The sequence below is a fragment of the Anas platyrhynchos genome, chromosome 13 (genome assembly GCF_047663525.1).
Source record: "Anas platyrhynchos isolate ZD024472 breed Pekin duck chromosome 13, IASCAAS_PekinDuck_T2T, whole genome shotgun sequence".
NCBI lineage: Eukaryota > Metazoa > Chordata > Aves > Anseriformes > Anatidae > Anas > Anas platyrhynchos.
The window spans coordinates 25469264-25496742 of NC_092599.1; the positions used below are offsets into that span (position 1 = coordinate 25469264).

General features: G+C 43.8%; 1 protein-coding gene across 1 annotated transcript; it reads right to left on the minus strand.

The window, feature by feature from the left end:
* Positions 1-2623: 2623 nt before the first annotated feature.
* Positions 2624-5516, minus strand: LOC140003613 (uncharacterized). The gene has a single exon (XM_072044445.1). It carries the CDS (start codon positions 5339-5341, stop codon positions 3671-3673), a length of 1671 nt encoding a protein of 556 aa, XP_071900546.1. The 5' UTR covers positions 5342-5516; the 3' UTR covers positions 2624-3670.
* Between the last annotated feature and the right edge of the window lie 21963 nt (positions 5517-27479).

Genomic DNA, 27479 nt, shown 5'->3' on the forward strand with positions numbered 1-27479 from the left:
ACTGAGCTTTGTCCTGCTCAAGGAGAGGAATCATAAAAAACATATCTTTAACATCCAAAGCAGCCATCCAAGGATGGGCAGCGCCTTGTATTAATGTCACTATTTCTGCTATGTTTGGGACTGCAGCAGTTAAAGGTGCGGTGTTAGCATTTAACTGTCTGTAGTCCACGGTAAAGCGCCACTGCCCAGTTGATTTCTTTACTGGCCACACTGGTGAATTATAAGGTGAATGGGTCCTTTTAATAATGCCTCTTTCTTCCAATTCTGTTACCACCCCGTCAATCCCCATAAGTGCTGCTGCTGGCAACGGATATTGCCGAACATTAGTAATTTTAGAGGGAGGTAAGGGTATAGATGTTTGTAGCAGGCTCAATTTTACTGTGTCCGAATCCCTTTGATATGTCGCGAAACTCCACACTGTTCCATCAGGGAGTTTCCACATACGACCACGCAGTACGTCAAATCCTAAAATATTAGTGTATGCAGCACCAACTAATACTTCTACCCTGGTTAATTTTTGTTCCTCTGGCAACCAGAGCGAAATTTTTGCGGTAGGGCATTGTTTTTCCACACCATCGATTCCTGTAAATTTAACCCTGCGTCGACCAGGTGTTATACCCAGGGTCTGTGCGGTCTCATGTGTGATTACTGACATTTGAGCCCCAGTATCAATAAGAAAATTTACCAATATTTTTCGGGGTCCAACAGGAATGGCAATGATAGGGTCAGATTGTTCATTAGAGAGCCATTGAATTGCTAATACCCGCCGAGCAGGGTGGCTCACTGCCCTCCCCGGGGATAGGAGTTTTTTTGCTGGGATTCTGTTTTGTCACTTAAGCTTGGTGCCGAAGGTGTACATTCTTTATGGACGGGATTTTTTCCTGTTAAGCAATCCCCTCCATCTGGAACATTTTTCTTACCCAGAGATTGGACTAATGTACGGAGGTCATCTAGAGAAGCACCACGCAAGAGTGGTCGGGATGCACCCAAAGCTAGGGCCTTACGCCAGAGCTCATCCCGTTCTTTATTAAATTTGAACCTGTTTTTAAAATTAGGGTATCTGGGATTTTTAGTGTGGATTTGGCGGACTCGCCGAGAGTGATCTTGGGGCTTAATACTGGATGAATTAATCCAGCCCATTCGGCGTCCGTATTTATCTAGGTCTTGGACAAATTCACTCCATGTGGGAATAGGAAAGTTTGGATTCCGTCTACGACCACGATCACCATCCCTATGAGCAGCTTGTATACGATCCTGGGTGTTTGCTACAAACATTTTAAGACAATCAGGGAGCCCACGGATAAGAGGGGTTAACCGAACCGGATCAATAGGAGCTAACATCGGGGATTTCCTAAATTCATCTCTTTCATATATCGCCTGAATACAGGCTGCTTTTTGTACTGCTACAGCCAGGTCAGAATAGCCTGTAGCTCTAATTTCCAGAGGTTCCCCTCTCTCTTGGGGATCTATACCACCTGCCCAATATGCTGCCCGTGCAGTGATAGAATAACTATGGTCTCCTGGTGTGGTAGTTAAAAATACTCCAGGTCCCCAAAAGCCACCTGCTTCTTCCTCACTCAACATAATTCGATCTCCTCCTTCGAGAGAAACTCGCCACACATATTCCACTTCCGATTCCCCTGGTCGCCTTGAGAACTTCTCCTGTATTTTAATCAACTCCGCCGGTGACCACGGAATCGTTCGCACAGTAGTGCGGATTTCATCATTGTCATCAACAGTAGTCTCAGTCTTAACCAAAGGTCTCAAGGAAATCGATTGAGGTTCAGGGTCAGAAACCTCTTCAACACCATCATCATCGTCAGACCAGATATCACCATCCCAACTTTCAGGGTCTGCATTATACAACAGTCTACGAATCTGCTTAACCGGAGCGCAAGGCTGTATTTTAGTTAACAGATGACTAACCCTTTCCAGCAATTGTTTAAGATAATTATTTTCACTCACGAGTTTATCCACTCTAACTCCTAATGCCTTTCCTGTCTCCCTTTCAAAGGCCAATGATGACTTCAATATTTCATTCTCTGATTTCAAAGCGGTATGTTCCGCATCAGAGATCAGTTTGGGAGCAGGAGTTTCCTTAGCTTCTTGCTGAGCACAAGTCAAACAAGCTCCTAACACAGCACAAATCGCACTTTTACCCTTTCTTAGACCAATCCTTCGTGAAGCCTGACACTGCTCAATGCGCTCCACCACCTTTTCCTCATCTTTCCAAAACTTTTGGGCCCATTCCTTCCCCGCCTGGGAAGGGGCACATTTGTATTTCTGCAGAAGTTTATCCATAGCAATCCTGCCGACTACGCCAATTTTACTGTCGCGTTAAAGGGGTGTAGCTGATTAACCGTCACGGGCCCGTTTGGATTCAGAGTACTGAACCAGTCGGACATTCACCAAAACTGGGGGTCCGTTCGGACAATCACCAAAAACGTAATAACCGCCTGGGGGTCCACTCAGACATTCACCAAAAACGTATTAACCACCTGGGGGTCCGTTCAGACATTCACCAACAATGCATTAACCGTCTGGGGGTCTGGTTAGATTCAGAACACTGAATTATCACGGATAATCACCCTCACCCAAGTCGCATTAATGAAAGCTATCACAATGCAATCAAGTATGGTTTATTACAGCAACAGATAATCAGGTTCTTTTGGATTGCCGGCGATAGTGACTGTCTGCAAAAGCAAGCTAATATGCATGAAATACACAGGCGTTATAGGTGTTATAGATGTGACAGGTGTTATAGGTGTTGCAGATGTTATAGGTGTTATAGGTGTTACAGATGTTATAGATGTTATAGATGGTATAGATGTTACAGGTGTTATAGGTGTTATAGGTGTTATGGGTGCACAGCCTAGAAATAAACGCGTTGAAAGGATCAAAGACTCTATATAGAGATTTATAAGCAAATATTCAGATCTCACCCAAAGGCGTCCCAATGGGGGGGGGAAGAGAGGCTCAGCCCGTCGACTGATCCCGGAAGTCAGGAGGTCCTAAGGATGCTGTATGTCCTCGGGATGGTATCTCCCCTGACGATGGTATCTTCCCTAACATCCCCTCTCTCTTGGGCCAATTTATATTATTTTCTGTCTTTTAGGTGGAGCTTGAGTGGCTCTAGTCAAGCATATCTTAGTTATGATTGGTGTAAAGTTTTCCCGTCTCCGTTTAAAGTAATAGGCTCCGAGAAATTCAGAGCGCATGCTCAGTGAGGGGTGGTCGCACCTTGGAGGCGGGTAGCTTTTGGGATGGAGGTGTGTTTTGGTATTATAATGATATTATAATGAGCAAAAAGAACACTAGGGTACAGCATTTGTCAAAACGTGACAGGTCTTTGGCTTAGGGTGGCAAAAAGTGCTGCTTTGTGCACAAGAACAATCGAGGTCCCACCTGATCACAGAGCCTAGCCGTGGTGTCTCCACTCCACTCCACGCTCCGTGGTGTTCCTTAGAGCTAGCACACCAAGTTTCCCCAGCGCGATAGTATCTAAGGTTGGGAGCCTAGGGAACGCTCAGATAATGCAGTTATGCCCTACCCTGAAAGCCTCTTCAAAGCTGTACCTTTTCCTTAAAAACGTGAATGTTAGTTTTATTTTCCTAGTTACTTCAGGCATTTACACCACATAATCCACCCCGTGACTATAGTCACTCAAGCTTCACGACAGTTGAAATATGTCGGGGATGTCACATACGTTCTCGGACTGAGGTTTATCGAGTGTATGTACATTTTGTAGGGATGCTAAACGTTTCATCATAAACCAGAGTTTAACATACAAACTAATTGTCAGTATAAAACACAATACAGTGAGTATTAGCAGAACAATAACAGGGTGAAGCATCTTGTTGAAGATTCCCTTGGCAGCTGGCGACCATCCAAACAAAGTGTCCCACCATCGGTGTCTCTCATCTCTCTTCACTCTTTCCATCACTCGATGTATTTCTTGTGCATCATGATGGACAGTAATCAGAGTCTTTTGTCCATTTTCTCGGACTTGTGTCATCAGCTGCTTCAGGTCCTCATGTACCAGCAATTTCTTCACCAAGGTGAGGTTCATTCCAATAGGAGTAGGCAGCAGTTCATGAAGCAGAATATAATTAGATGCAATAAGTTGATAAGAAGTGACAGGAGCTGAGTATTTAAAATCACATCCTAGAATTTTGGTAAAATTGCAAACACAAACATTAGAGTGATTACTGGTATCTACCACTGTATCATCTACGACTATAGAATCACAATGAGTTCTCATACAAACGCAACCTTTCCCAATATATATAAGTACAGTTTCAAGGGTTTCATTAGGATGTATCTCGAAGTGGCAAATATTTTGCTCAGTGTCAAGACAAATGTCTTGAGATTCCAGCGTGTTACTTTCACAGATGAAACCTTTTTGTTCACGCACAATGCATGCATTTACATCAATTGTTTGCCACTTTCCTCCCTTTTGATGGGCCCATACTTTATGTTCTTTAGGATAAAGTATAGTTCCATTATGATTGAGTCCTAATGCAATAATTGGATATACATTGTATACGGTGGCATTACTTATAGTAAGTATGAAGGCAACAATTTTATCATTTTCTGCATAATGGGTAAAGTTGACTAATTGCCACCAAGCTTGAAATTCTTTTTCAAATTCTGAAGCATTATCCCAAATCAATTTTCGAATTTCAGTGGGCAAAGTTCCTCCTTCTCCTTCTCTAATAATAGCTGCTGCTACAGATTGTATCCATAACTGCGCTTGGATACAGCTCAAGGCAAGGGAGGTATTGCCTTGGGCTTTTCCAAGGGCATTTACAATTAATTGATGATCATTTTCCTCAATTTGTTCCCAATGGGGTAAAATATCTGATAGAAGCCATTGATTTGCTCCTAAAGCCAATAAGGATGATTTTATTGGTTGTTCCAATTTCCTTAGGTCATCTGTAGTAGCAGTTACTCTACTCATTAAAACCTCAGCATCAATGCTATTTAATATACCTAATCCTGTCCCTAATAACCCAGTTGCATCCCGTGGCACGCGCTGAGATTGTTTTAGAGAACGTCCATGTAACCATGCTAACCAGCCGGTGTAGGCAGTTCTCAGAAAGGTGGTACATTTCGAGTTAATTTCAGAGATATTAATGTGCAGCGCTAGCTCTACCCTTTTTAGGGACCAACTAGGGTTAAAGAGAATTTGTTGTTGTCCCACATTTTTAATTATGTAAGGACCTGTTTTGAAGATGGAGGGAGTTAGACTAATGGGGGGCTGAGTTGGTTCATTTTCAAATATCTGCGGAGGCAGAGGCTTCTTATCCTTTGTAGTCGATGATGTTTCTGTATTAACCATGAATTCAAATAATATTTCTGTGCCTCTGTAACCCCAAAGACAGTACACAATTATAGGTTTAGTGAAAGTAAAATTGTACCAGCAATCAAAATTTGGTTCTGTTATTTTAGTACAATCAGTACTATAATTTTGTGGTCTAGTAGAATCAGTGTATACTGTCTTAATTTCAGTAGGCCGATTATAAGTGGATCCATTAGTTATTCGACAACCAATTTGTATTAGCTGGCCAGATGTGGCTTGAAGTTCAGCCATTTTTAGAGAATCATTCCAACTCCATTCATCTTTCAAAAATGTTTTGTTTCCCTGTAAAACTAAGGTAGATAAATTTAGGCTCCTTTTGTTCTGAGGTGTTCCAATGATTGCGCTGTATCGTGATAATGCATGATTCCAAGGATCATCATAAGGTGTTATGGTGTCACTGGGTATATTTCTACTTCCATACTGCAGTATATCAAATGTAATGTATGGTGTTAGGTCAGGTGGTGTAGTTGGTTCAGGCTCAACCACATCTATTTTGAATCTAAATAGTAGTCCTGTACACCGTGACTGCGACAGGCCTGAACCTGAGCAGTGTTGTTGCCATATACAAGTTACAATAGTGGGTTCTATCAGGGTAAAATTATACCAACAATCCCACTCATCCGTAGCACAGGATTTTGTAGTCACTTGGTTTCCAGATATTGTTATTAATGTGGCTTTCTCGTGAGTCGAGCCATTAACCATTCTACACCCCACTCGGATTTCTTCTCCTGTTCTTCCTTTTAGAAGCGGAAGCCATCTCTCATCCCAGCCCCACTCGTGTCTCGAAAACACCTCAGTTCCATGCATAACCACGGTAGCTAAGTTTAATTTTTCCTTTAAGGCTTGCGTTCCCAAAATACCAGTGTATTTAACATAGGCTTGGGACCACAGCCAGCCTGGTTCTCCTTGGCTGTAAACCAGAAGTGATCGCATCAAGGTCAGGGCGGAGCAAAGTATTATTAATCCAAACTGTTGATTCGTCATCTTCCAGCTGTCCATATGCTGTTCGCTCAGGGTTCCTGTAAACATAAAAAGAAAGAAAAGCATGCTCGGTTGTATTCAACCGGCAGGGTCAGAAAGAAGGTGATATCCACCGGGTGCTGATCCGGTGTGTTTTTCCTGAACAATCTTTAGCTTCCCATGCATAGGGATTTTTGGGAGTAGTTAGTGTCATGGGTACTATTCCAATCTGAGGCATTTTTACCAGCACAGGCTGTCCAGGAGAAAATCCTACAGTGTGCTTTTCCATTTTGGTATGATGCTTTTCTGTTTCAGTGTAGTGCTTTGGAGTGATGGTGGTAGAAGATGTACAGAAGGCTTTCATTTTGGGGCAGCCATCTCCACTCCATCTATTATTTATTTGATAGATGGCGTCATGTAACCGCAAATGCCATCCAGATTTGTGAGTATTTGCGAAACGTTTGACCAAACCATTAGTGCGTTCTACAATACCATTTGCTTGAGGATAATAGGGGGTGTGGAATACCCATCGGATCCCTTCCTCTCTGGCCCAGTCCTGTACCACTGCAGCTGTAAAATGTGAACCATTATCACTTTGAATTTCTTCAGGTAGGGGGAGTGTACTGAACCATCCTTTTAGTCCTTTTACCGTGTTTTCCCCAGTAGCTGATGCAAAAGCAGTAGCCATAGTGAGACCAGATATTACCTCTACTCCTACTAGAACATACTTCTTCCCTCCTGATGATCGCAATGGGCCGATGTAATCAATCTGCCAGGAGTGCCACAATGTTTTCCTGTCCCGAATGTGCAAGGGAGGTGCCTTACTCGGATGGTCCTTGTTAAGCCGTAAGCGACATTGGGAGCAGGCAGTCACCACTTGTTCACACAGTTTGACTGATACAGGCCATCCTCGAGCTATACCTTCCCGGTATAAGTCAGCCCGTCCGGTGTGGCCACGCTTAACATGTAACCATTCGAGCAACCGTTCCCATTCTTGGTTATCATTAGTGAGATCTACTTGACGCAACCGTGTGAGGCTATCTACCTGCTGATTGAATTGGGCAGCTACAGTGTTCGACTGATCATGTCCTTTTACCCATCCTATATGTAGTGTTCGCTGTTTTCCTATCTCTAACAGTTGTTTCCAACTTTCGGTTTGCCAGACTGGAACTCTATTTACCTGCCAATCATTAACTGCCCAGTGACCGATCCACTCAGTAGCTCCCTTAAAAACAGCATATGAGTCAGTATAAATATGGGTAGCACCATGTTGTGCGGCTAATAAAACTGCTCTGAGTTCCCCTACCTGTGCACTGCCTTCACCGGTTTCAATCAGTTTCTCTCCTGTGGCTACTTCCAATGCCACAGCCTTGTATTTCCACTTATTGTTTTCCCTATGAGACGAGGCATCTGTAAACCACACTCCTGTAAGATCACTGTCTTCCTTTAAAGGAGGTGCTTCCTGGATTGGAGATGGTTTGGTTGGTGGAAGCTGAAACAGGAGGGTACTATCTATGTCCTTTTGTAGTTTGGATATTTTAGTATTACCCTCAGTGATTGGCATAATCTCATTAATACCTTCTAGATAGGCATACCATTTACGAACCGTGGGTTTCTGGGCAATGCCAGCAGGTGGTATTGTTCCTTTACGGACTACATCCAGGATACGGAAAGGTCCTTGGACAATCACATTCTGTTTTCTCCTTAATTGCTCTGTCTGTTTCACTGCTCGCACTAAAGACAATAATCCCTTCTCAAGATCCGAATATCTTCTTTCAGTATCACTGAAAGAGTGGGAGCTGAATTCCAGTGGTCTCTCGGGTCCCTCTGGTCCCCTTTGCCATAAGTTACAATGAGAGCCATGTTCACTGAACCCCCATTCCACATGGATAGGGTCAGTAGGGTGTATAGGACCAAGCTGTTGGAACAACCTCAATTCCTTTATTAATAATTCTATTGCATTAGTATGCTGTTCAGTCCACTCCCATGATTTTCCTTTCCTAAGCAAGTTATAGAGAGGACGCGCAATGATAGCAAAACCTGGGATATGTTTACGCCAGTAACTTAAAGCACCCAATACTTGTTGTAATTCCTTTACACTAGAAGGTCTTTGTCCGTGTTCTATTTTTTCCAGCGTGTCCTGAGGAATAGAGGCAGCTCCATTAACCCACCATACTCCTAGGAATTTAACTTCCTGAGCAGGCCCTTGGCACTTTGAGTCAGGGATTTCCAATCCTAAATCAGTCAGTGTCTTCCGGATATTTTCCATTGTGCCTTTTACGCTTTCCTGATCCTTTCCCCCTATCAGGATATCATCTATATACTGATATACTGTGTTGTCCGGTGGAATAGGAATTTCTGCTAGAATTTTAGCCAAAGTATTGTGGGCAATCGTGGGAGAATGCTTGTATCCTTGTGGAAGCCTATTAAAAGTATATTGGATTCCTTTCCAGGTGAAAGCAAACTGAGCTTTGTCCTGCTCAAGGAGAGGAATCATAAAAAACATATCTTTAACATCCAAAGCAGCCATCCAAGGATGGGCAGCGCCTTGTATTAATGTCACTATTTCTGCTATGTTTGGGACTGCAGCAGTTAAAGGTGCGGTGTTAGCATTTAACTGTCTGTAGTCCACGGTAAAGCGCCACTGCCCAGTTGATTTCTTTACTGGCCACACTGGTGAATTATAAGGTGAATGGGTCCTTTTAATAATGCCTCTTTCTTCCAATTCTGTTACCACCCCGTCAATCCCCATAAGTGCTGCTGCTGGCAACGGATATTGCCGAACATTAGTAATTTTAGAGGGAGGTAAGGGTATAGATGTTTGTAGCAGGCTCAATTTTACTGTGTCCGAATCCCTTTGATATGTCGCGAAACTCCACACTGTTCCATCAGGGAGTTTCCACATACGACCACGCAGTACGTCAAATCCTAAAATATTAGTGTATGCAGCACCAACTAATACTTCTACCCTGGTTAATTTTTGTTCCTCTGGCAACCAGAGCGAAATTTTTGCGGTAGGGCATTGTTTTTCCACACCATCGATTCCTGTAAATTTAACCCTGCGTCGACCAGGTGTTATACCCAGGGTCTGTGCGGTCTCATGTGTGATTACTGACATTTGAGCCCCAGTATCAATAAGAAAATTTACCAATATTTTTCGGGGTCCAACAGGAATGGCAATGATAGGGTCAGATTGTTCATTAGAGAGCCATTGAATTGCTAATACCCGCCGAGCAGGGTGGCTCACTGCCCTCCCCGGGGATAGGAGTTTTTTTGCTGGGATTCTGTTTTGTCACTTAAGCTTGGTGCCGAAGGTGTACATTCTTTATGGACGGGATTTTTTCCTGTTAAGCAATCCCCTCCATCTGGAACATTTTTCTTACCCAGAGATTGGACTAATGTACGGAGGTCATCTAGAGAAGCACCACGCAAGAGTGGTCGGGATGCACCCAAAGCTAGGGCCTTACGCCAGAGCTCATCCCGTTCTTTATTAAATTTGAACCTGTTTTTAAAATTAGGGTATCTGGGATTTTTAGTGTGGATTTGGCGGACTCGCCGAGAGTGATCTTGGGGCTTAATACTGGATGAATTAATCCAGCCCATTCGGCGTCCGTATTTATCTAGGTCTTGGACAAATTCACTCCATGTGGGAATAGGAAAGTTTGGATTCCGTCTACGACCACGATCACCATCCCTATGAGCAGCTTGTATACGATCCTGGGTGTTTGCTACAAACATTTTAAGACAATCAGGGAGCCCACGGATAAGAGGGGTTAACCGAACCGGATCAATAGGAGCTAACATCGGGGATTTCCTAAATTCATCTCTTTCATATATCGCCTGAATACAGGCTGCTTTTTGTACTGCTACAGCCAGGTCAGAATAGCCTGTAGCTCTAATTTCCAGAGGTTCCCCTCTCTCTTGGGGATCTATACCACCTGCCCAATATGCTGCCCGTGCAGTGATAGAATAACTATGGTCTCCTGGTGTGGTAGTTAAAAATACTCCAGGTCCCCAAAAGCCACCTGCTTCTTCCTCACTCAACATAATTCGATCTCCTCCTTCGAGAGAAACTCGCCACACATATTCCACTTCCGATTCCCCTGGTCGCCTTGAGAACTTCTCCTGTATTTTAATCAACTCCGCCGGTGACCACGGAATCGTTCGCACAGTAGTGCGGATTTCATCATTGTCATCAACAGTAGTCTCAGTCTTAACCAAAGGTCTCAAGGAAATCGATTGAGGTTCAGGGTCAGAAACCTCTTCAACACCATCATCATCGTCAGACCAGATATCACCATCCCAACTTTCAGGGTCTGCATTATACAACAGTCTACGAATCTGCTTAACCGGAGCGCAAGGCTGTATTTTAGTTAACAGATGACTAACCCTTTCCAGCAATTGTTTAAGATAATTATTTTCACTCACGAGTTTATCCACTCTAACTCCTAATGCCTTTCCTGTCTCCCTTTCAAAGGCCAATGATGACTTCAATATTTCATTCTCTGATTTCAAAGCGGTATGTTCCGCATCAGAGATCAGTTTGGGAGCAGGAGTTTCCTTAGCTTCTTGCTGAGCACAAGTCAAACAAGCTCCTAACACAGCACAAATCGCACTTTTACCCTTTCTTAGACCAATCCTTCGTGAAGCCTGACACTGCTCAATGCGCTCCACCACCTTTTCCTCATCTTTCCAAAACTTTTGGGCCCATTCCTTCCCCGCCTGGGAAGGGGCACATTTGTATTTCTGCAGAAGTTTATCCATAGCAATCCTGCCGACTACGCCAATTTTACTGTCGCGTTAAAGGGGTGTAGCTGATTAACCGTCACGGGCCCGTTTGGATTCAGAGTACTGAACCAGTCGGACATTCACCAAAACTGGGGGTCCGTTCGGACAATCACCAAAAACGTAATAACCGCCTGGGGGTCCACTCAGACATTCACCAAAAACGTATTAACCACCTGGGGGTCCGTTCAGACATTCACCAACAATGCATTAACCGTCTGGGGGTCTGGTTAGATTCAGAACACTGAATTATCACGGATAATCACCCTCACCCAAGTCGCATTAATGAAAGCTATCACAATGCAATCAAGTATGGTTTATTACAGCAACAGATAATCAGGTTCTTTTGGATTGCCGGCGATAGTGACTGTCTGCAAAAGCAAGCTAATATGCATGAAATACACAGGCGTTATAGGTGTTATAGATGTGACAGGTGTTATAGGTGTTGCAGATGTTATAGGTGTTATAGGTGTTACAGATGTTATAGATGTTATAGATGGTATAGATGTTACAGGTGTTATAGGTGTTATAGGTGTTATGGGTGCACAGCCTAGAAATAAACGCGTTGAAAGGATCAAAGACTCTATATAGAGATTTATAAGCAAATATTCAGATCTCACCCAAAGGCGTCCCAATGGGGGGGGGAAGAGAGGCTCAGCCCGTCGACTGATCCCGGAAGTCAGGAGGTCCTAAGGATGCTGTATGTCCTCGGGATGGTATCTCCCCTGACGATGGTATCTTCCCTAACATCCCCTCTCTCTTGGGCCAATTTATATTATTTTCTGTCTTTTAGGTGGAGCTTGAGTGGCTCTAGTCAAGCATATCTTAGTTATGATTGGTGTAAAGTTTTCCCGTCTCCGTTTAAAGTAATAGGCTCCGAGAAATTCAGAGCGCATGCTCAGTGAGGGGTGGTCGCACCTTGGAGGCGGGTAGCTTTTGGGATGGAGGTGTGTTTTGGTATTATAATGATATTATAATGAGCAAAAAGAACACTAGGGTACAGCATTTGTCAAAACGTGACAGGTCTTTGGCTTAGGGTGGCAAAAAGTGCTGCTTTGTGCACAAGAACAATCGAGGTCCCACCTGATCACAGAGCCTAGCCGTGGTGTCTCCACTCCACTCCACGCTCCGTGGTGTTCCTTAGAGCTAGCACACCAAGTTTCCCCAGCGCGATAGTATCTAAGGTTGGGAGCCTAGGGAACGCTCAGATAATGCAGTTATGCCCTACCCTGAAAGCCTCTTCAAAGCTGTACCTTTTCCTTAAAAACGTGAATGTTAGTTTTATTTTCCTAGTTACTTCAGGCATTTACACCACAGAGCCCGGCCGGGCTCCGCTCCGCTCCCGTGCCGCGCCGCGCCGCCGCAGCGGCACAAACAAACAGCTCCAGGCGGGGCACCGGCCGCGCCCTAGGAACGCCGCGCACGCAGCGCGCTACGCACACTGCGCACACTGCGCACACTGCGCACGCCCCCGCTGAATGCGCAGGAGCCGTTGCCACAGTGCGGGGAGGGGAGGGGCGAGGCTGTGACGCATGCGCGGGGCGGCCGCTGGGGCTCCCTGACAGGGCTTTAGGAACTGAGGTTGCAAAGGGTCCCTCAGAAAGTAGCTGGGAGCAGCCCTGAAGACGCGCAGGCTGCAGAGTTTGAGACACGAGCTGTAACTTATTCTTTTGGATTGATTGATTTAATTTTGTAAGCCGTAAGGCGGTTGCCCCGCGGCTTGCTGGAGGTGTGCCCCTCTCGCTTTTCTGCAAGTTCCAGGCACTTTGGTCAAATGGAGGCCACTGGGCTGTCCCCAAATGGTGTGATATCTCTGTGGACAGGCTGCGTTAAAAATTCATCCCCTCCTCAGTCTCTAGCGTCCCACTGACATGCACAAGTTTCCTGCTGGACCTAAGCACTACCCACATCTCCACAACTCCTCCTGCCTTTATAAAAAAAAAAAAATAATAATAAAGTATCCACCTTGTTTCTGTAAGCAGCAGCCACCTGACACCCTGCCGGAGTTAACCCTCTGTTTTATTATTTGCCCTATTAATGGGGATTTCTTTACACATTGGCTTTAATTCCATAAGAAGAAACAGCATTTTTTTCCCCTCTTCTTTTTAAATGACGAGGATTACAAAGTTTGTCAACACCTGCCAGGCTGAGGATTAAAAGTCTTAGCGCTGGTGCAGAGGAGAACCTGAGAGCTGGCTCGGGAGTCACTGGAGGAAATCTTTGCTTTTCGTGATGTGAAATTGCCTTCATGCAGACCAGGTCAAGCGCCTTGACGCTGGTCAGCATCTCTGTGGAATTGGCACCGTGTTGTCCCCACTGGTTGCAGCACCAGGAGGGTAGCCCGCCCGGCAGGACAGCAGTTGACCATATTCATTGCTAACCTTACAACCAGACCACACTCAGCTTGGCTCATTACATGTTTTGATACCTTGGTGGGAACTGAGCTCAGGATTTGCCGCTGCTGGAGGCAGGAAGGCTTTAGGCTCAGCTCCTTCCCCCTACAGCTACATCCATTGGGCTTTCTGAAGCGCTCCCTACTGTTATTCTAAGCAGGAGCTTCAAAAGGAATCTCTCTTCCTCGTGCATGATTGATCCCATGCAGTAAGAAGGGGGCAAAGCTGAGGCATCCATTCCGAAATCCCAGGCCCACAGCCTTCTTTGAGAGACCTAGTAGGGGTCACGGTTCAAACAACAATAATAAACTCAGCCTCTTTAAAGAAAGCATGTCCAGCTAGGTGAAATATTTATAATGCTGACAGGCCAGGAAGTCAGCTTCAACACTAGACCGGCAATTGTCCAGGTTAATTGTCTAATTGCTAGCTCCCTCCCTGTTTTGCGCTGCTTTTCATAATGCCCTTGATGACAAACTCCATGGGTATTATTTCAATGATAGTCCACTCTGAAGACAACTCCCGAGGGAGCAGTGTGAATTTGGGCAACCCACCACTGGAGACAGGACTGCAATAATAAGAATACAGAAAAAAAAAACAAACCACCAACACCTGGAGGGTGATTGAACACTGTGACATATTGCCTACAGAGGCTTGTGAGATCTCCCTTGGAGATACTCAAAACTTGGCTGGGTATGACTTTTGCTGTTGGGGCAGCTTTGAAGGTAGACCTGCCTTGAGCAAATGTTTGGACTACCTGGCCTGTAGCAGCCCCATCCTTCTGAAATATTTCTGTGACGGAGCAGGCTTTGAACCCCGGAACCCTTGGATGCTCTTAGTGCTACGTAGTGGGGTCTGAAACACTTACACTCCTGTTAATGACACAGAGACCACCACCTTGGTGCTACTGCATGATAGCGCAGTCTTCATGATCAAGAACGTGGAAACACAGCAAAAACCATGGAGTTCGGGCCACAGGGTTACTGCGGAGCCTGGAGGAGGTGCAAACGAGGCTGCCACGTTCTGGGATATAACCACACAAGGCAGGCCATACCCCTTGGGGTCAGGGGCTGTTTCCACCCACAGTAGGGCTGCGCATACGGTCAGCGGAGCATGAAAAAACTAGAAGAACTGAATTACAATTTAAAGGAAGTATTGCTGAGAGTGGTCTCCCGAACCCATGGCACAGTCCGAAATCCCAACGGTGTTATCAGGCTAGTTATATAAACTTTTTTTTGGGGGGGAAGAGGGCTTCTCGTCATGAACACAGTAAGGACTGCATTCAGCTACTGAACTGCTACTGCACTGAATAACTACATACAATAATAACAAATAATAACAATCAAAAAGACCTTACCTAGCACTAAACTATAGGCTTGAGGTGAAAGCCGCATTACATTGAAAACAAGAGAGAAAGATGTGGTAGGAAGGTACGCATTTTAAACTCAGACAAGGTATTTTCTTTAGGAAAACCTCCTGACTGTGCCGATTCAGAAAACAGCCAGAAGAACCAAGTTGTTCATTACGAAGCAAACTGCAGTTTCTGTCTTAAACCTAATAACTAAAGTGCATACATAGGTTAGGTGTGTGTCTCCTTTAAATCAGGATAAGGAAGTATTTACATAGGCACAGGTAGAAGCATAGGGAAGAAAGGCTGCCTTGCTGCTTTTCCATCCATCTCAAACACTCATTGAAGAGAGCTGATACAAGTCTTAATAACATAGCCTTTATTGATGACACTGGAAAGATGTTTTGAAGCAACCAGTTTTCCATAAACAGGAAAGGAAATTTTGCTTGCTATGATGTAATTACATAAAATCTGTGTAAGTCACTAGTATAAAAAGGAAAAAACAAACACGTGTAGTTGGTAACACAGTACCATCAGGAATTCCTGAGCAACTGCATTTTCAATAGAAAAGGGAAAAATAAAACAGGTGTGCATGAACAGAACTCAACGGTATAAAACAATCAGGTGTATGTTATAAGGAATTCTGATGACTTGTGAACTCAGTTCTTGAGGATGACTAAAGAAATAGATCCTAGCAGGATCAAACCACATATATTTACACTCACAGTGTAAAAGTAATATTGCCAGTTAATTGAAATATGCATTTCCATTACTGTTCTAGACGTTAAAGAAGCTAAATTTAAACCTCAGGTGTTCACATTTGTAACAAAATTCCTCTTGCATCCTGAATAATTAAGGCAAAGTATGTTATCTTTTGAAAATACCTTGTATATAGTTTCTGCATAAAAATATGAAATAAAAATAAAACTATATATATATATTTAATGGAACACTGTTATGTATGGTCCAGCAGAACAAGGCACAAAAAGTGAATACAATGCAAAAGCATATATAAAAGTTAATGAGTTACTCTGAATGGAATATAGCAAAATTCAAGTAGTTCTGAGCATGCTCATTTCCTGCAGTAGGAATATAGACTTCATACAGATATTTCATGCTAAGTCCGATGTACAGATTCATCATGTAAGCACAAACGATCAGAAGCAGGTCATTTGTACAGTGACTGTATCTAGAAATAAGATACTTTTCAAACCATCTGAAACCAGGCTCCTTAATGAGACTATTTGACCTGAAATCTGGGCATGTTTGTTTTGTTTTGTTTTTCCATGAGGTGAGGTATGTTTGGTTTCTTGCCCTAGACACTTGAAGTTTTATATTCATGCTTAATCTGCACATCAATACTTTCATTAATATAAATGACACGCTGTGTCCGTAACATTGGACACATTTGCAAAGTGTGTCTTTGCCGGTATTCACAAGCATATTCTCCATCTAAAATTCCACAGAGATTACTGTGCACAGTGGCACACTTGTACCAATTCTACTGCATTATCAGGGTCTGAAACCTTTCAGGTGAGCTGATATTTAATTTAGTCTATAAGTGTGGTCTATTTATCAACAAATAAGTATACATGTACACGTACAGAGAATGGAAAATTTCAAAATATCTCAGTCTGATTGAAAGGCATGCATCATAATCTATTATCTCATTGCAGCCTAAAAGTCCCTCCCCACGAGTAAGATGTATAACATTTCCATAAAGAACAGGGAGAGCAGAAAAGTCTTCACTTCCTTCCCAAAGTTTCAGCTAGTTTCTTCAGTCTTTTCTTCAGCTCTAGAGGAAGCTTCTCATAGCAGGTTTTGCAGACAGGCTTCATATCAAATTCTCATATCAAACTAGAAGCTATTTTTAAATATGTATTTAAAATCCGAGCTCCCAACACCGGATCAAAAAGCAGGTTTTGCCTGTGAACTCCAAACTACTGGAGGTAGTTAGGCCCAACGACGCAAAACATGAATCAACGGTCTGCATTCGAAATACACTCAATTGCTACTCCCCACCCCTCCCCCACCCCCAAGTGATCTATGTAAAACTTTAAGTGAATTTCAATGAAAACAGGCCTCCGCGTTTTCGGTCCATCTTTTCAGGTATCACTGACACGCCAGAGCGGACTCACGCTTGACGCCTTGCGGACAGGGATGAAAAGCAACCTCAAAAGAAACGCTTGCAGCCTTGGCAGACCCTTCCCTCCGAAATCAACACAACAAGGAAACCAGTAACTATTCCCTCGGTGGACTGTGCTACACAGTCAGCTGTAAGCATCGCTCGAAAGTCAAAACTAAACGCGTCCGGTGGCCTTGAGCACAAGAAGAGGAGAGGAAATATTTTGTGTCGAGGCCACCGGGGAGTATCAACACTGTGGGAACGTATCAGTGCACCTGGCGGCGATGCACTTGACGCTGTCTAGCCCAAACAGTGCCCAAGTCGAACCCACAAAGTCACAGGACAGCTTTGCTGCTGCTGCTGCTGCTGCTGGGAAAGGCACCAACCAAAGGCACAGCCCCTGCACGCAGTCCCTACCGGATCACGCTTAGCTCGGGCACATTCACGCCGCTTCAAAGCAACTCCGAGCGGCAGGCCGGGATCTTTCAGGATTAGGGCCCGCTGAATCGCATCAGGCGGCTGAGCGTTTCCCAGCTAAAATGGGCACGGGTGGCGTTTGTCACCCCCGGGCCCGCTGGCTGACAGGGAGCGGAGCTGTGCGCCCCCAGCCCCCCTCGCTCGGCGCTGTCGCTTCAGCGAGCGGCTGGCCAGAAACCTCCACGGCGCCGCACGGAAAGGACACTGAAACTTGAAGGCGGCGCGGTGCTTCGTTTGTGAAGGAAAGAACCTCTCCCTCGCTCCGGCCCCGAGGAAAGCCCTGCTATAAAACCCCTCCTGTCCGTGAGGCGCCGCGGGGCAGGGGCAGGGGCAGGGGCAGGGGCAGGGGCAGGGGCAGGAGCAGCGGCAGCCCCAACCCTCCCCTCACGACGCCGGCCACCCCCCTAGCCCCCCACCCCACCCGGGACCCCACCGGGACCCCACCGGGACCCCACCGGGACCCCACCGGGACCCCCTCCGCCTCCCCCCCCGCCGGCCAAGGGAAGCGGCGAGGCCTCGCTCACCTCTCTCCGAGAAGCCGCAGAGGCCTGCACGGAGGCGACACAGCGCTCCACCTATCTTGTTTCGAGATATACAGTCCTTGTCTGGGGATTGTCCTTGCCTCCCCAATGCCTCCCCAATACCTCCTTAATCAATCCCCCCTTTTCTTTTCCCATGCAAATTCTTTTGCATCAGATACTTTCATTATTTACAGTAACAAAACAAAGCAGGCATCTAAACAACATGCACACAAATATTCCTAACACTGCTAATGTTATAGAGCAATGAACACTTGTTTCAAACACTGGAAATTGGGCAACCAGGAGGTTAACTTATTCCATATTTCACTAAAACTCCATGAAAGATCATCTTTACTGATCTCATGTAGGACCCTTGTCTGCTTCCATATTTCTTCCAGGTCGGTAGAGATCCTTCCACTCTGATCTACATACATACAACAACTTGTATTTATTACTGTACAGACTCCCCCTTGAGCGGCCAGTAACAAGTCTAGGGCCATCCGATTTTGTAATACTACCTGTGATAAACTAGATATCTCTTCTTGTTGAGCCTTTATAGCATCCAGAGTTTTGTTTTCTAACTTCTCTATAATTGCAGAAATATTAACTATCGCCTTTTCCAATTCATTCACTCCTAACCATGGGATAAACCATCGAACAAAACTATGAAAAGCAGTGTGTCTCTCTATCAATTGATTGTTAATTTTTCGTCTAATTCTCCAGATATGATTTCTCAAGTAACCTCGAGGCACTACATCATGTACTGTCATACTGGGGACTACTGCTCCAAGAGTGCAAGTTCCCTTGCAGTTCTCGGGCAAGACCTTACGAGCTGTATCATTGCATAGCCAATACCACCCTTTTCCTTCTGGAACAGGCCAGCTGGTTGAATTTGCCCAACTGCTAGTTGTACTAATATCAATTGTTTGATTACAAGATGTCTGATTTCCCACATAAGTAGTACCCGTATTTATACAATCCTGTTTTCCCATACCCTTAGGCGGGTTACACCTTTGTACACATACATAGTAAGATTCCAATGGCACGAAGCTACTAACTTCTAGTTCCAAAACTTCTTCATATTTTTGACCCCAAGATGTGTTTTCCCACAAATTAGTCCAAGGTAAGTTTGCAGGCAAGGGAATCCTGATTAACGATACACCCTTATTCCCATGCTGTGGCAGATGGGTGCATACCCAACTGTTCGTCTTATTAATCACTTGAGATACAGTTTGTATTAAGGTCAGGTGTAAGTTCTCGTCCCAAACTGCCCACCCCGAATCTGAGAACCACACCCCTGCAATCATTAGGATCTGGAAAACCATAATTTTGTTGGTCCAATTGGAGTGGTGGTCCATATCCTCACCAGGGCCTTCTTCACCCTTGAATCGTGGATCCAAGCTGCTTGCTCCTTAATCTTAATGGCGGTGTGTGTTGTCAGTAATACCTGGTATGGTCCCGTCCACTTTCCTTCCGTTTTTCCTCTAGGGGTTGTCCTGAAAAAGTCTTTATATATATAATCCCTGAGCTTAAAAGGGTGGATTGGTTGATCCAACCGTCTAGCCCAGGTCCTGAGAACAAATTTATGTACTTTATTTAATTATTTCTGAAGTTCAGTTATATATGCATATAAATATTCTAATCCTAACTGCGTTCGATCCTCTCCACTAAATAGAAATGGATACGGCCTTCCATATAAGATTTCAAAGGGACTCAAATTCCCTTTTATTCTAGGTTTAACTCAAATTCTAAGTAATGCTAAAGGGAGGGATTGAGGTCATGACAAATTAGATTCTTGTCCGATTTTAGTGTTTAATTAAATGTTTCATTTTTTCTACCTGTCCACTTGCCTGCGGTCTATAAAGAGAATGCAGTTGTCTTTAGAATATCTTTAGAATCTTACTTATCTGTTGTACCACTTGCACACAAAAATGTGAAACTCTCTCAGAAGACATTGCTACTAGAATCCCAAAGCATGGTATTATTTCATTTAACAAGACTTTAACCACTTCTTCTTGCTTTGTTTGTTCGACAGGGAAAGGCTTCAGGCCTTCCTGAAATCATGTCAGTCAGAACCAGTAAATAACAATACCCCCCTTTTCTAGGGAGTTCTGAAAAATCAATTTGCCACAGTTGCCCCGAATAATTTCCTTTACTGATTATTCCAAATTTTATTCTATTCTTGGTATTGGGGTTATTGTGTAAGCAAATGCTACATTGTTAAGTTACTTGTTTTATTGTTGTGTATAAATTTCATCCCACTAATGTCTGACTCAGGCTCTTATGCAATGTGTCAGCTCCCCGATGTGTTTTATTGTGTTCTGTAAGAAGTATGGGCCATATCAAATTAGAGGGTATTATTACACAGTTATCTTTTAAATATACTCATCTATCTGGTTTCATTTTACCTTTCAAATCTTCAATTAATTTTAAGTCTTCTTTTGTATAATTTGGCTTTTTGGTTCATATATATAGTTTGGATTTTACCGTCTGGTATTAAAGACAATGCCTTCACCTCAGTTATTTCAGCTGCCTGTTTAGCCTCCTGATCTGCCAATCGATTTCCAATTTCAAAATCAGAGTTTCCCTTTTGGTGTCCTTGACAATGCATCATAGCTACCTTTTCTGATTGTTTTACAGCCTGTAACAATTTTAAAATTTCTTCAGCATGTTTTCTTTTTGTTTTCCCTGAGCAGTCAGCAATCCACGTTCTTTCCATATCGCTCCATGAGCATGTACCACGCCGAATGCATATTTAGAGTCTGTCCAAATACTTATTTTCCTTCCTGCTGCTAGTTCCAGTGCTCGTGTAAGAGCAATTATCTCTGCTTTCTGGGTGGACGTCCCAGGGGGTAATGGTTTGGACTTGATTACCTGTTGAGTGGTTGTAATGGCGTACCCTGCCTTACGTTGTCCTTGTTTCACAAAGCTGCTCCCATCAGTATACCAAGATTCGTCAGCATCTTCTAAAGGTTCTTCCTTAAGATCGGGTCGACTAGAATACACAGTCTCTATTGTTTCTATACAATCATGAGTTATAGGTTCATCCAGAGTTCTGCTAAGGAAAGAAGCTGGATTTACGACGTTAGTGACCACAATTCCCACATCATCTTGTTCTACTAATATTGCTTGATATTTTAAAAATCTTTGTGGTGAAAGCCAATGATTTCCTTTTTGTTCCAAAACTGTTGAGACCGTATGGGAGACTAACACTGTCATTTTCTGTCCCATTGTAAACTTCCGAGCTTCTTGTATATTGATAACAACAGCTGCAACAGCTCGAAGGCATCCGGGCCATCCTTTACTTACTTCATCTAATTGTTTAGAGAAGTAAGCTACTGCTCGTTTATAGGGACCCAGTCTTTGTGCTAGTACTCCCAAAGCTATCCCTTGTCTCTCATGAGAAAACAACCAAAAGGGTTTCGAGAGATCCGGTAATCCCAAAGCTGGAGCTTGCATCAATTCTTGTTTAAGTTTTTTTAAAGGCGTTTCGTGCTTCTCCAGTCCAGACTAACTTTGACTGATTACTCTTTATCAATTCATATAGAGGCTTTACCAATCGTCCATAATTATAAATCCAAAGGCGACACCAACCTGTCATTCCTAAAAAGGTTTGTAGCTCCTTTACCGTTTGAGGTTCTGGAGTCCAGCAAATGACTTCCTTATGTTCAGTTCCTAGTTCTCATTGTCCTCCCGAAATTTCAAATCCCAGATAGGTCACACTTTGTTGAGCCAGCTGGACTTTCTGTCAAGAGACTTGATATCCATTTTAAACCCAGAAAATTAAGAAAACTTATAGTCCATTGAATACAGCTCCCTTTAGTCTCGGTAGCTATTAAGAGATCATCTACATATTGTAACAAAGCACCTTCAGTGTCCGGAGGCATCCATGTTTCGAGTTCCCTTGCTAATTGGTTTCCAAAAATAGTGGGGCTATTCTTGAATCCTTGAGGTAGTAATGTCCACGTAAGCTGCGTCTTTCTGCCTGAATTGGGATTTTCCCATTCAAAGGCAAATAGGTTTTGGCTTTCTGTGGCTAAGCCTAGGCAGAAGAAGGCGTCTTTTAAATCCAGTACGGTAAACCAGACTTGACTATTCTTTAATTTAGTCGGCAAAGTATAAGGGTTTGCCACTACTGGATGTATATCCTCAGTGATTTTACTTATGGCCCTCAAATCCTGAACTAACCTATAGCTTTTTTCATCTGCCTTTTTAATTGGCAATATGGGTGTATTGTATTCTGATTCACATTCAATCAATAATCCATACTGTAAACATTTATCAATTATCTCTTTAATTCCTTTCCTATCTTCTATCCTCAAAGGATATTACTTAACCTTAACGGGTTTCTCTCCTGGCTTTAATTTAATAATTATTAAGGTCACATTTTTTTGCTCTTCCAGGGACTTCGGTAGCCCAAACTCCTGGACATATTGATCTGTGATCTCTAAAGGTATTTCACTTTTAGGGTCAGTTTGTATGAGTGCCAAGCTTAACACATTTGTTAGTTGTTCTTCTCCTATTCTTAACTTCATTTTCCCTTTTTCAACGACAATTTCTGCTCCTAATTGCTCTAATAAATCTCTACCTAAGAGTGCCCATGAAGAGTTAGGCGTATATAAAAATCTGTGTATGCCCCATTGTTTCCCTAACTTGTACTTCAAAGGTTCACAAAAATAAGCCTTTTCGGTTACACCTTGTCCTGGTTTCAGTTAGAATAGAGTTAATTTTTTTCTTAGGATGAGAAGAGTGCTGATAACACCCCGATGTTTTAATTGTTGCAGAGCAGTGCTTATACCAAGCCAAGGACATCTCAGCTTCTTGCTCTGTCCTGCCAACAGGCAGGCTGGGGGTGCAGTAAGAGCTGGGAAGGGACAGACCCAGGACAGGTGACCCAAACTAGCCAAAGGGGTATTCCATACCATCTGACGTCATGCTAAACAATATATAGGGGCGGCTAGCCGGGGGAGGGGGCCTGACTGCTCGGGGTTAGGCTGGGCATTGGTCAGCGGGTGGTAAGCAATTGCATTGTGCATCACTTGTTTGTACATATTATTAGTAGTGGTACTATTATCATCATTGTATTATTACTATTACTATTATTATTATTACTATTATTATTATTATTATTCTTTTGTCTTATTAAACTGTCTTTATCTCAACTCACGGGCTTCACTTTCCATTTCTCTCCCCCGTCTCAGAGAGGGAGGGGGAGGGGGAGCGAACGGCTGCGTGGTGTTTAGCTGCCAGCCGGGTTAAACCACAACACACCTTTTACCCTAATATAATAATTCTGTGAAGGCATTAATGCTTGATTTAGAACTGAATACGTTGCCCCATATCAATAAGAAATTTCACTTCCATTCCTCCCCTAGCTTCATTATAATCAGTGGAGGATCCGCTAGGGTAGATTCCCCAGGTCCCCGTTATTCCTGTTGAAATCAGGGACCAATGATTACCCTAGAAAAAGGCTAGTCAATTTGTCCTCCGAAGCCAGGTCCAAACTGTTTTGTTTTATTTATTTATTTATTTATTTTCATTACATTTCAGAGTTGGTCCAAAAATTCCATAGGGGTTTCTTTTAGACCTTGTTGGAAGCATATTCTCAATTCCCAATTCATCCAGATTTTAGTATTTACTTAGCCGTTCATAATTTTAGGGATGATTAGGGTCTCAGTGGGGTTGGTCAGGGGAATTCAGTTGTCCACAGTTCCCTGAGCGGTCCCATCGGTAATCTGAGCTCGCACATGAACTCAGGTTGTTTTAAGAGTTAACTGTTTTTCTGTTTCCATAACAACTCTCTCTCGGACCCATCATGATCCATTTGCCCCGAAGGGCTAACACCCATGATTTTAAGATCTCTGCCTAGAGCAGAGGCAGAACTATTAACATTCCTACATCCTCTTTCCCTGCTCATTCAACTTCAAACACCTTTAACACTTTCAACAACCCTTTTAACACTTCCTTTATCTTTCTCCAGCCTCTACTTCTCTAATGCCAACATCAAAGGCTCAGTCAGGGGCCAACTTAATTCCGTACCTTTTCCCACCAAGATGCTGAAACAACATCAGTATACAACATTTCATCCTATTCTCCTTCTCAAAACCAACATTAACTGTAGCAAAACATTAGAGTTTAAAGTTCCATTTAGGGGCCACTTTTCTCCACATTCCAGCTTATAAAGCGGCCACCATTGATTACAATATTTTATCAATGTTTTCCTGTTCACACTTCCACCGGCAGATCCTCCAATATCCTTCCAGTGACTCAAAACACATCCTAACGCACTTTTCTTAGGAATTTCACTGCTTACTCGCCCCCCCATTTTCCAGTTTACACTTTCAGAATACACGTGTTACTTACAAAAGCGTATCACAAAAACGTATCACTCACAAAATTACAGGCACGCAATATCTTTCAGTAGCGATGTCACAAAGCTATTATTACCAGCAATATTGCTAAAATCACAATAACAATAGTCAGAGTCAAATTCCACATGCGATAAGTCAGAAAACCGAACTGTGTAACACCATAACGATATCTTTCTTATAACAATGCCACGAACCTACTATTACCACCAGAAAAATAGCCAAAATCACAGTAACAATAACCAGAGTTAAATACCATACTCCATGAGTCAGAAAACCGAAATAAACAACACAATTCCAGATGGACCTTAAAGCGAGCTCTTTCCTTAAGGTCCCCAAATATACTTATGGTGCTTACCACAAAGTATATACCAAACACTGCCTCGCAGAAGATCACCTTCCGACTTACAGACAGTTCCAGATACAGATGGACCTCAAGGTCCCCAGATATACTTGTGGTACTAACCACAAAGTATATACCAAATACTGTCCTGCAGAAGTCACCTTCCGACTTACTGGACAGTCCCAGATGACCGGTCTACCAGAAAACCAAACCAGAATAAAGAATATACTCACTTACAATGATGGGGTCCTTGTCTGCCTCCGCAGTGATCCGGTGAGTCGAGGAGTCCCTCCGGGAAATCCCGGGGGTACCCTAGGGAGTCCTGTCCCCAGCAGGTCCTGCGGTCCGGCAGAGAGGTAGTCCCATCTGGGGTGCCAGATTGATTCAAAGATCGAAGCCGAAATTCCTTTAAGTGGTATATTCTTTATTGCAGCGCTGGATGCACGGGGGATCTCTCCACCTATCGTGCATACCCAAAGCGGAAAGCAGTCTTGAATTTATACAATCAATCTCTCAATATTCTACAAGCGCCTATACATATGCATTACCTATCCCCGCCTTCCCTCGCTTCTCATGCTAATTAGCCTTTTGGCACCTTGCGCCTGCGTAGAGCCTCCCAAGAATTGTGGGCAGGGGTCTTTGGGACGTGGGCAGGGGTCTTTGGGAGGAAGACCTCGAGTCTTCCTCACAGTGTACTTTTCACCTTTGGTCAGGAATCTGCTGAATTGGCACGTTTCTTAATTGCGAGAGCTGGTTGTTGCCAATTCTTCCGTTTGTTGTATCTTTATAATGAATTCCAATGTCCAATTTTGAGATTTATAGTCCTTACGTTTGTTTCTCTGTCCGTCTGCCGCTTCCCTATCATGAGTTCCAGTGTCTTGTTTCGAGATATACAGTCCATGTCTGGGGATTGTCCTTGCCTCCCCAATGCCTCCCCAATACCTCCTTAATCAGTATCCACCTTGTTTCTGTAAGCAGCAGCCACCTGACACCCTGCCGGAGTTAACCCTCTGTTTTATTATTTGCCCTATTAATGGGGATTTCTTTACACATTGGCTTTAATTCCATAAGAAGAAACAGCATTTTTTTCCCCTCTTCTTTTTAAATGACGAGGATTACAAAGTTTGTCAACACCTGCCAGGCTGAGGATTAAAAGTCTTAGCGCTGGTGCAGAGGAGAACCTGAGAGCTGGCTCGGGAGTCACTGGAGGAAATCTTTGCTTTTCGTGATGTGAAATTGCCTTCATGCAGACCAGGTCAAGCGCCTTGACGCTGGTCAGCATCTCTGTGGAACTGGCACCGTGTTGTCCCCACTGGTTGCAGCACCAGGAGGGTAGCCCGCCCGGCAGGACAGCAGTTGACCATATTCATTGCTAACCTTCCAACCAGACCACACTCAGCTTGGCTCACTACATGTTTTGATACCTTGGTGGGAACTGAGCTCAGGATTTGCCGCTGCTGGAGGCAGGAAGGCTTTAGGCTCAGCTCCTTCCCCCTACAGCTACATCCATTGGGCTTTCTGAAGCGCTCCCTACTGTTATTCTAAGCAGGAGCTTCAAAAGGAATCTCTCTTCCTCGTGCATGATTGATCCCATGCAGTAATGTCGTGGTTTAACCCGGCCGGCAGTTAAACACCACGCAGCCGTTCGCTCACCCTCCCCCCTCCCTCTCTGGGACGGGGGAGAGAAATGGAAAGTGAAGCCCGTGAGTTGAGATAAAGACAGTTTAATAAGACAGGAAAATAATAATAACAAAATAATAATAACAATAATAATACAATGGTGATAATAGGGAAATAATAATAATATGTACAAACAAGTGATGCACAATGCAATTGCTCACCACTCGCTGACCGATGCCCAGCCTCACCCCGAGCAGTCCGGCCCCCTCCCCCCGGCTAGCCACCCCTATATATTGTTTAGCATGACGTCAGATGGTATGGAATACCCCTTTGGCTAGTTTGGGTCACCTGTCCTGGGTCTGTCCCCTCCCAGCTCTTACTGCACCCCCAGCCTGCCCGTTGGCAGGACAGAGCAAAAGGCTGAGATGTCCTTGGCTTAGTATAAGCACTGCTCTGCAACAATTAAAGCATCGGGGTGTTATCAGCACTCTTCTCATCCTAAGCCAAAACACAGCATTCCACCAGCTACTAGGAAGAAAATTAATTCTGTTCTAACCGAAACCAGGACAAGTAAGAAGGGGGCAAAGCTGAGGCATCCATTCCGAAATCCCGAAAAAATTTAGAGCTTTGCTGAGAAAACAGTGTTTCTGTAATGAAAACCTTGTGAATTGTTCAACCAGAGATCAAAACGTAGTCTCCTCCTCTGAGGAAGAATGCAATCATGACTTGCCTTTCAAATAACTTTCTAGCTGCCGGTATCTGTTGAAACCGTGAGGGAAATGTTGGATGCAGTGAGTCAGGAACTCGGAGAGAATGATGAAGAGGGAAGTCTTGCCTTCAGAAACGATCTGTCACCAGCTGTAGTATCAGAAGTGAAACATTCCACTCCGTTGTCTGATAAGTTCTCTGTCTCACCGACTAAGAGCTACAAGGTACATTAGCCAGATATTATTTTAGGGAAGTGTTAGATTTGAATAAAAATTCAAAAGATTAAATGAACTTTTCTTCCACTCCCCAGTTTTCTCCTAAAACTCCCCCTCAGTGGGCAGAAGATCAGAGATCTCTACTCCAAATGGTCTGTCAGCAAGTGGAAGCTTTAAAGGTAAACAACTTTGTCGCCACGTTCAATGCAGATCAGCTCATCTTTTTGTTATAGTAAGGACTCAGTGATAAAATAGGT

Bases quoted from the DNA above. Each gene is read 5' to 3' on its own strand.
- LOC140003613 (XM_072044445.1), bottom strand. From the start codon at position 5,341: ATGGTTAATACAGAAACATCATCGACTACAAAGGATAAGAAGCCTCTG.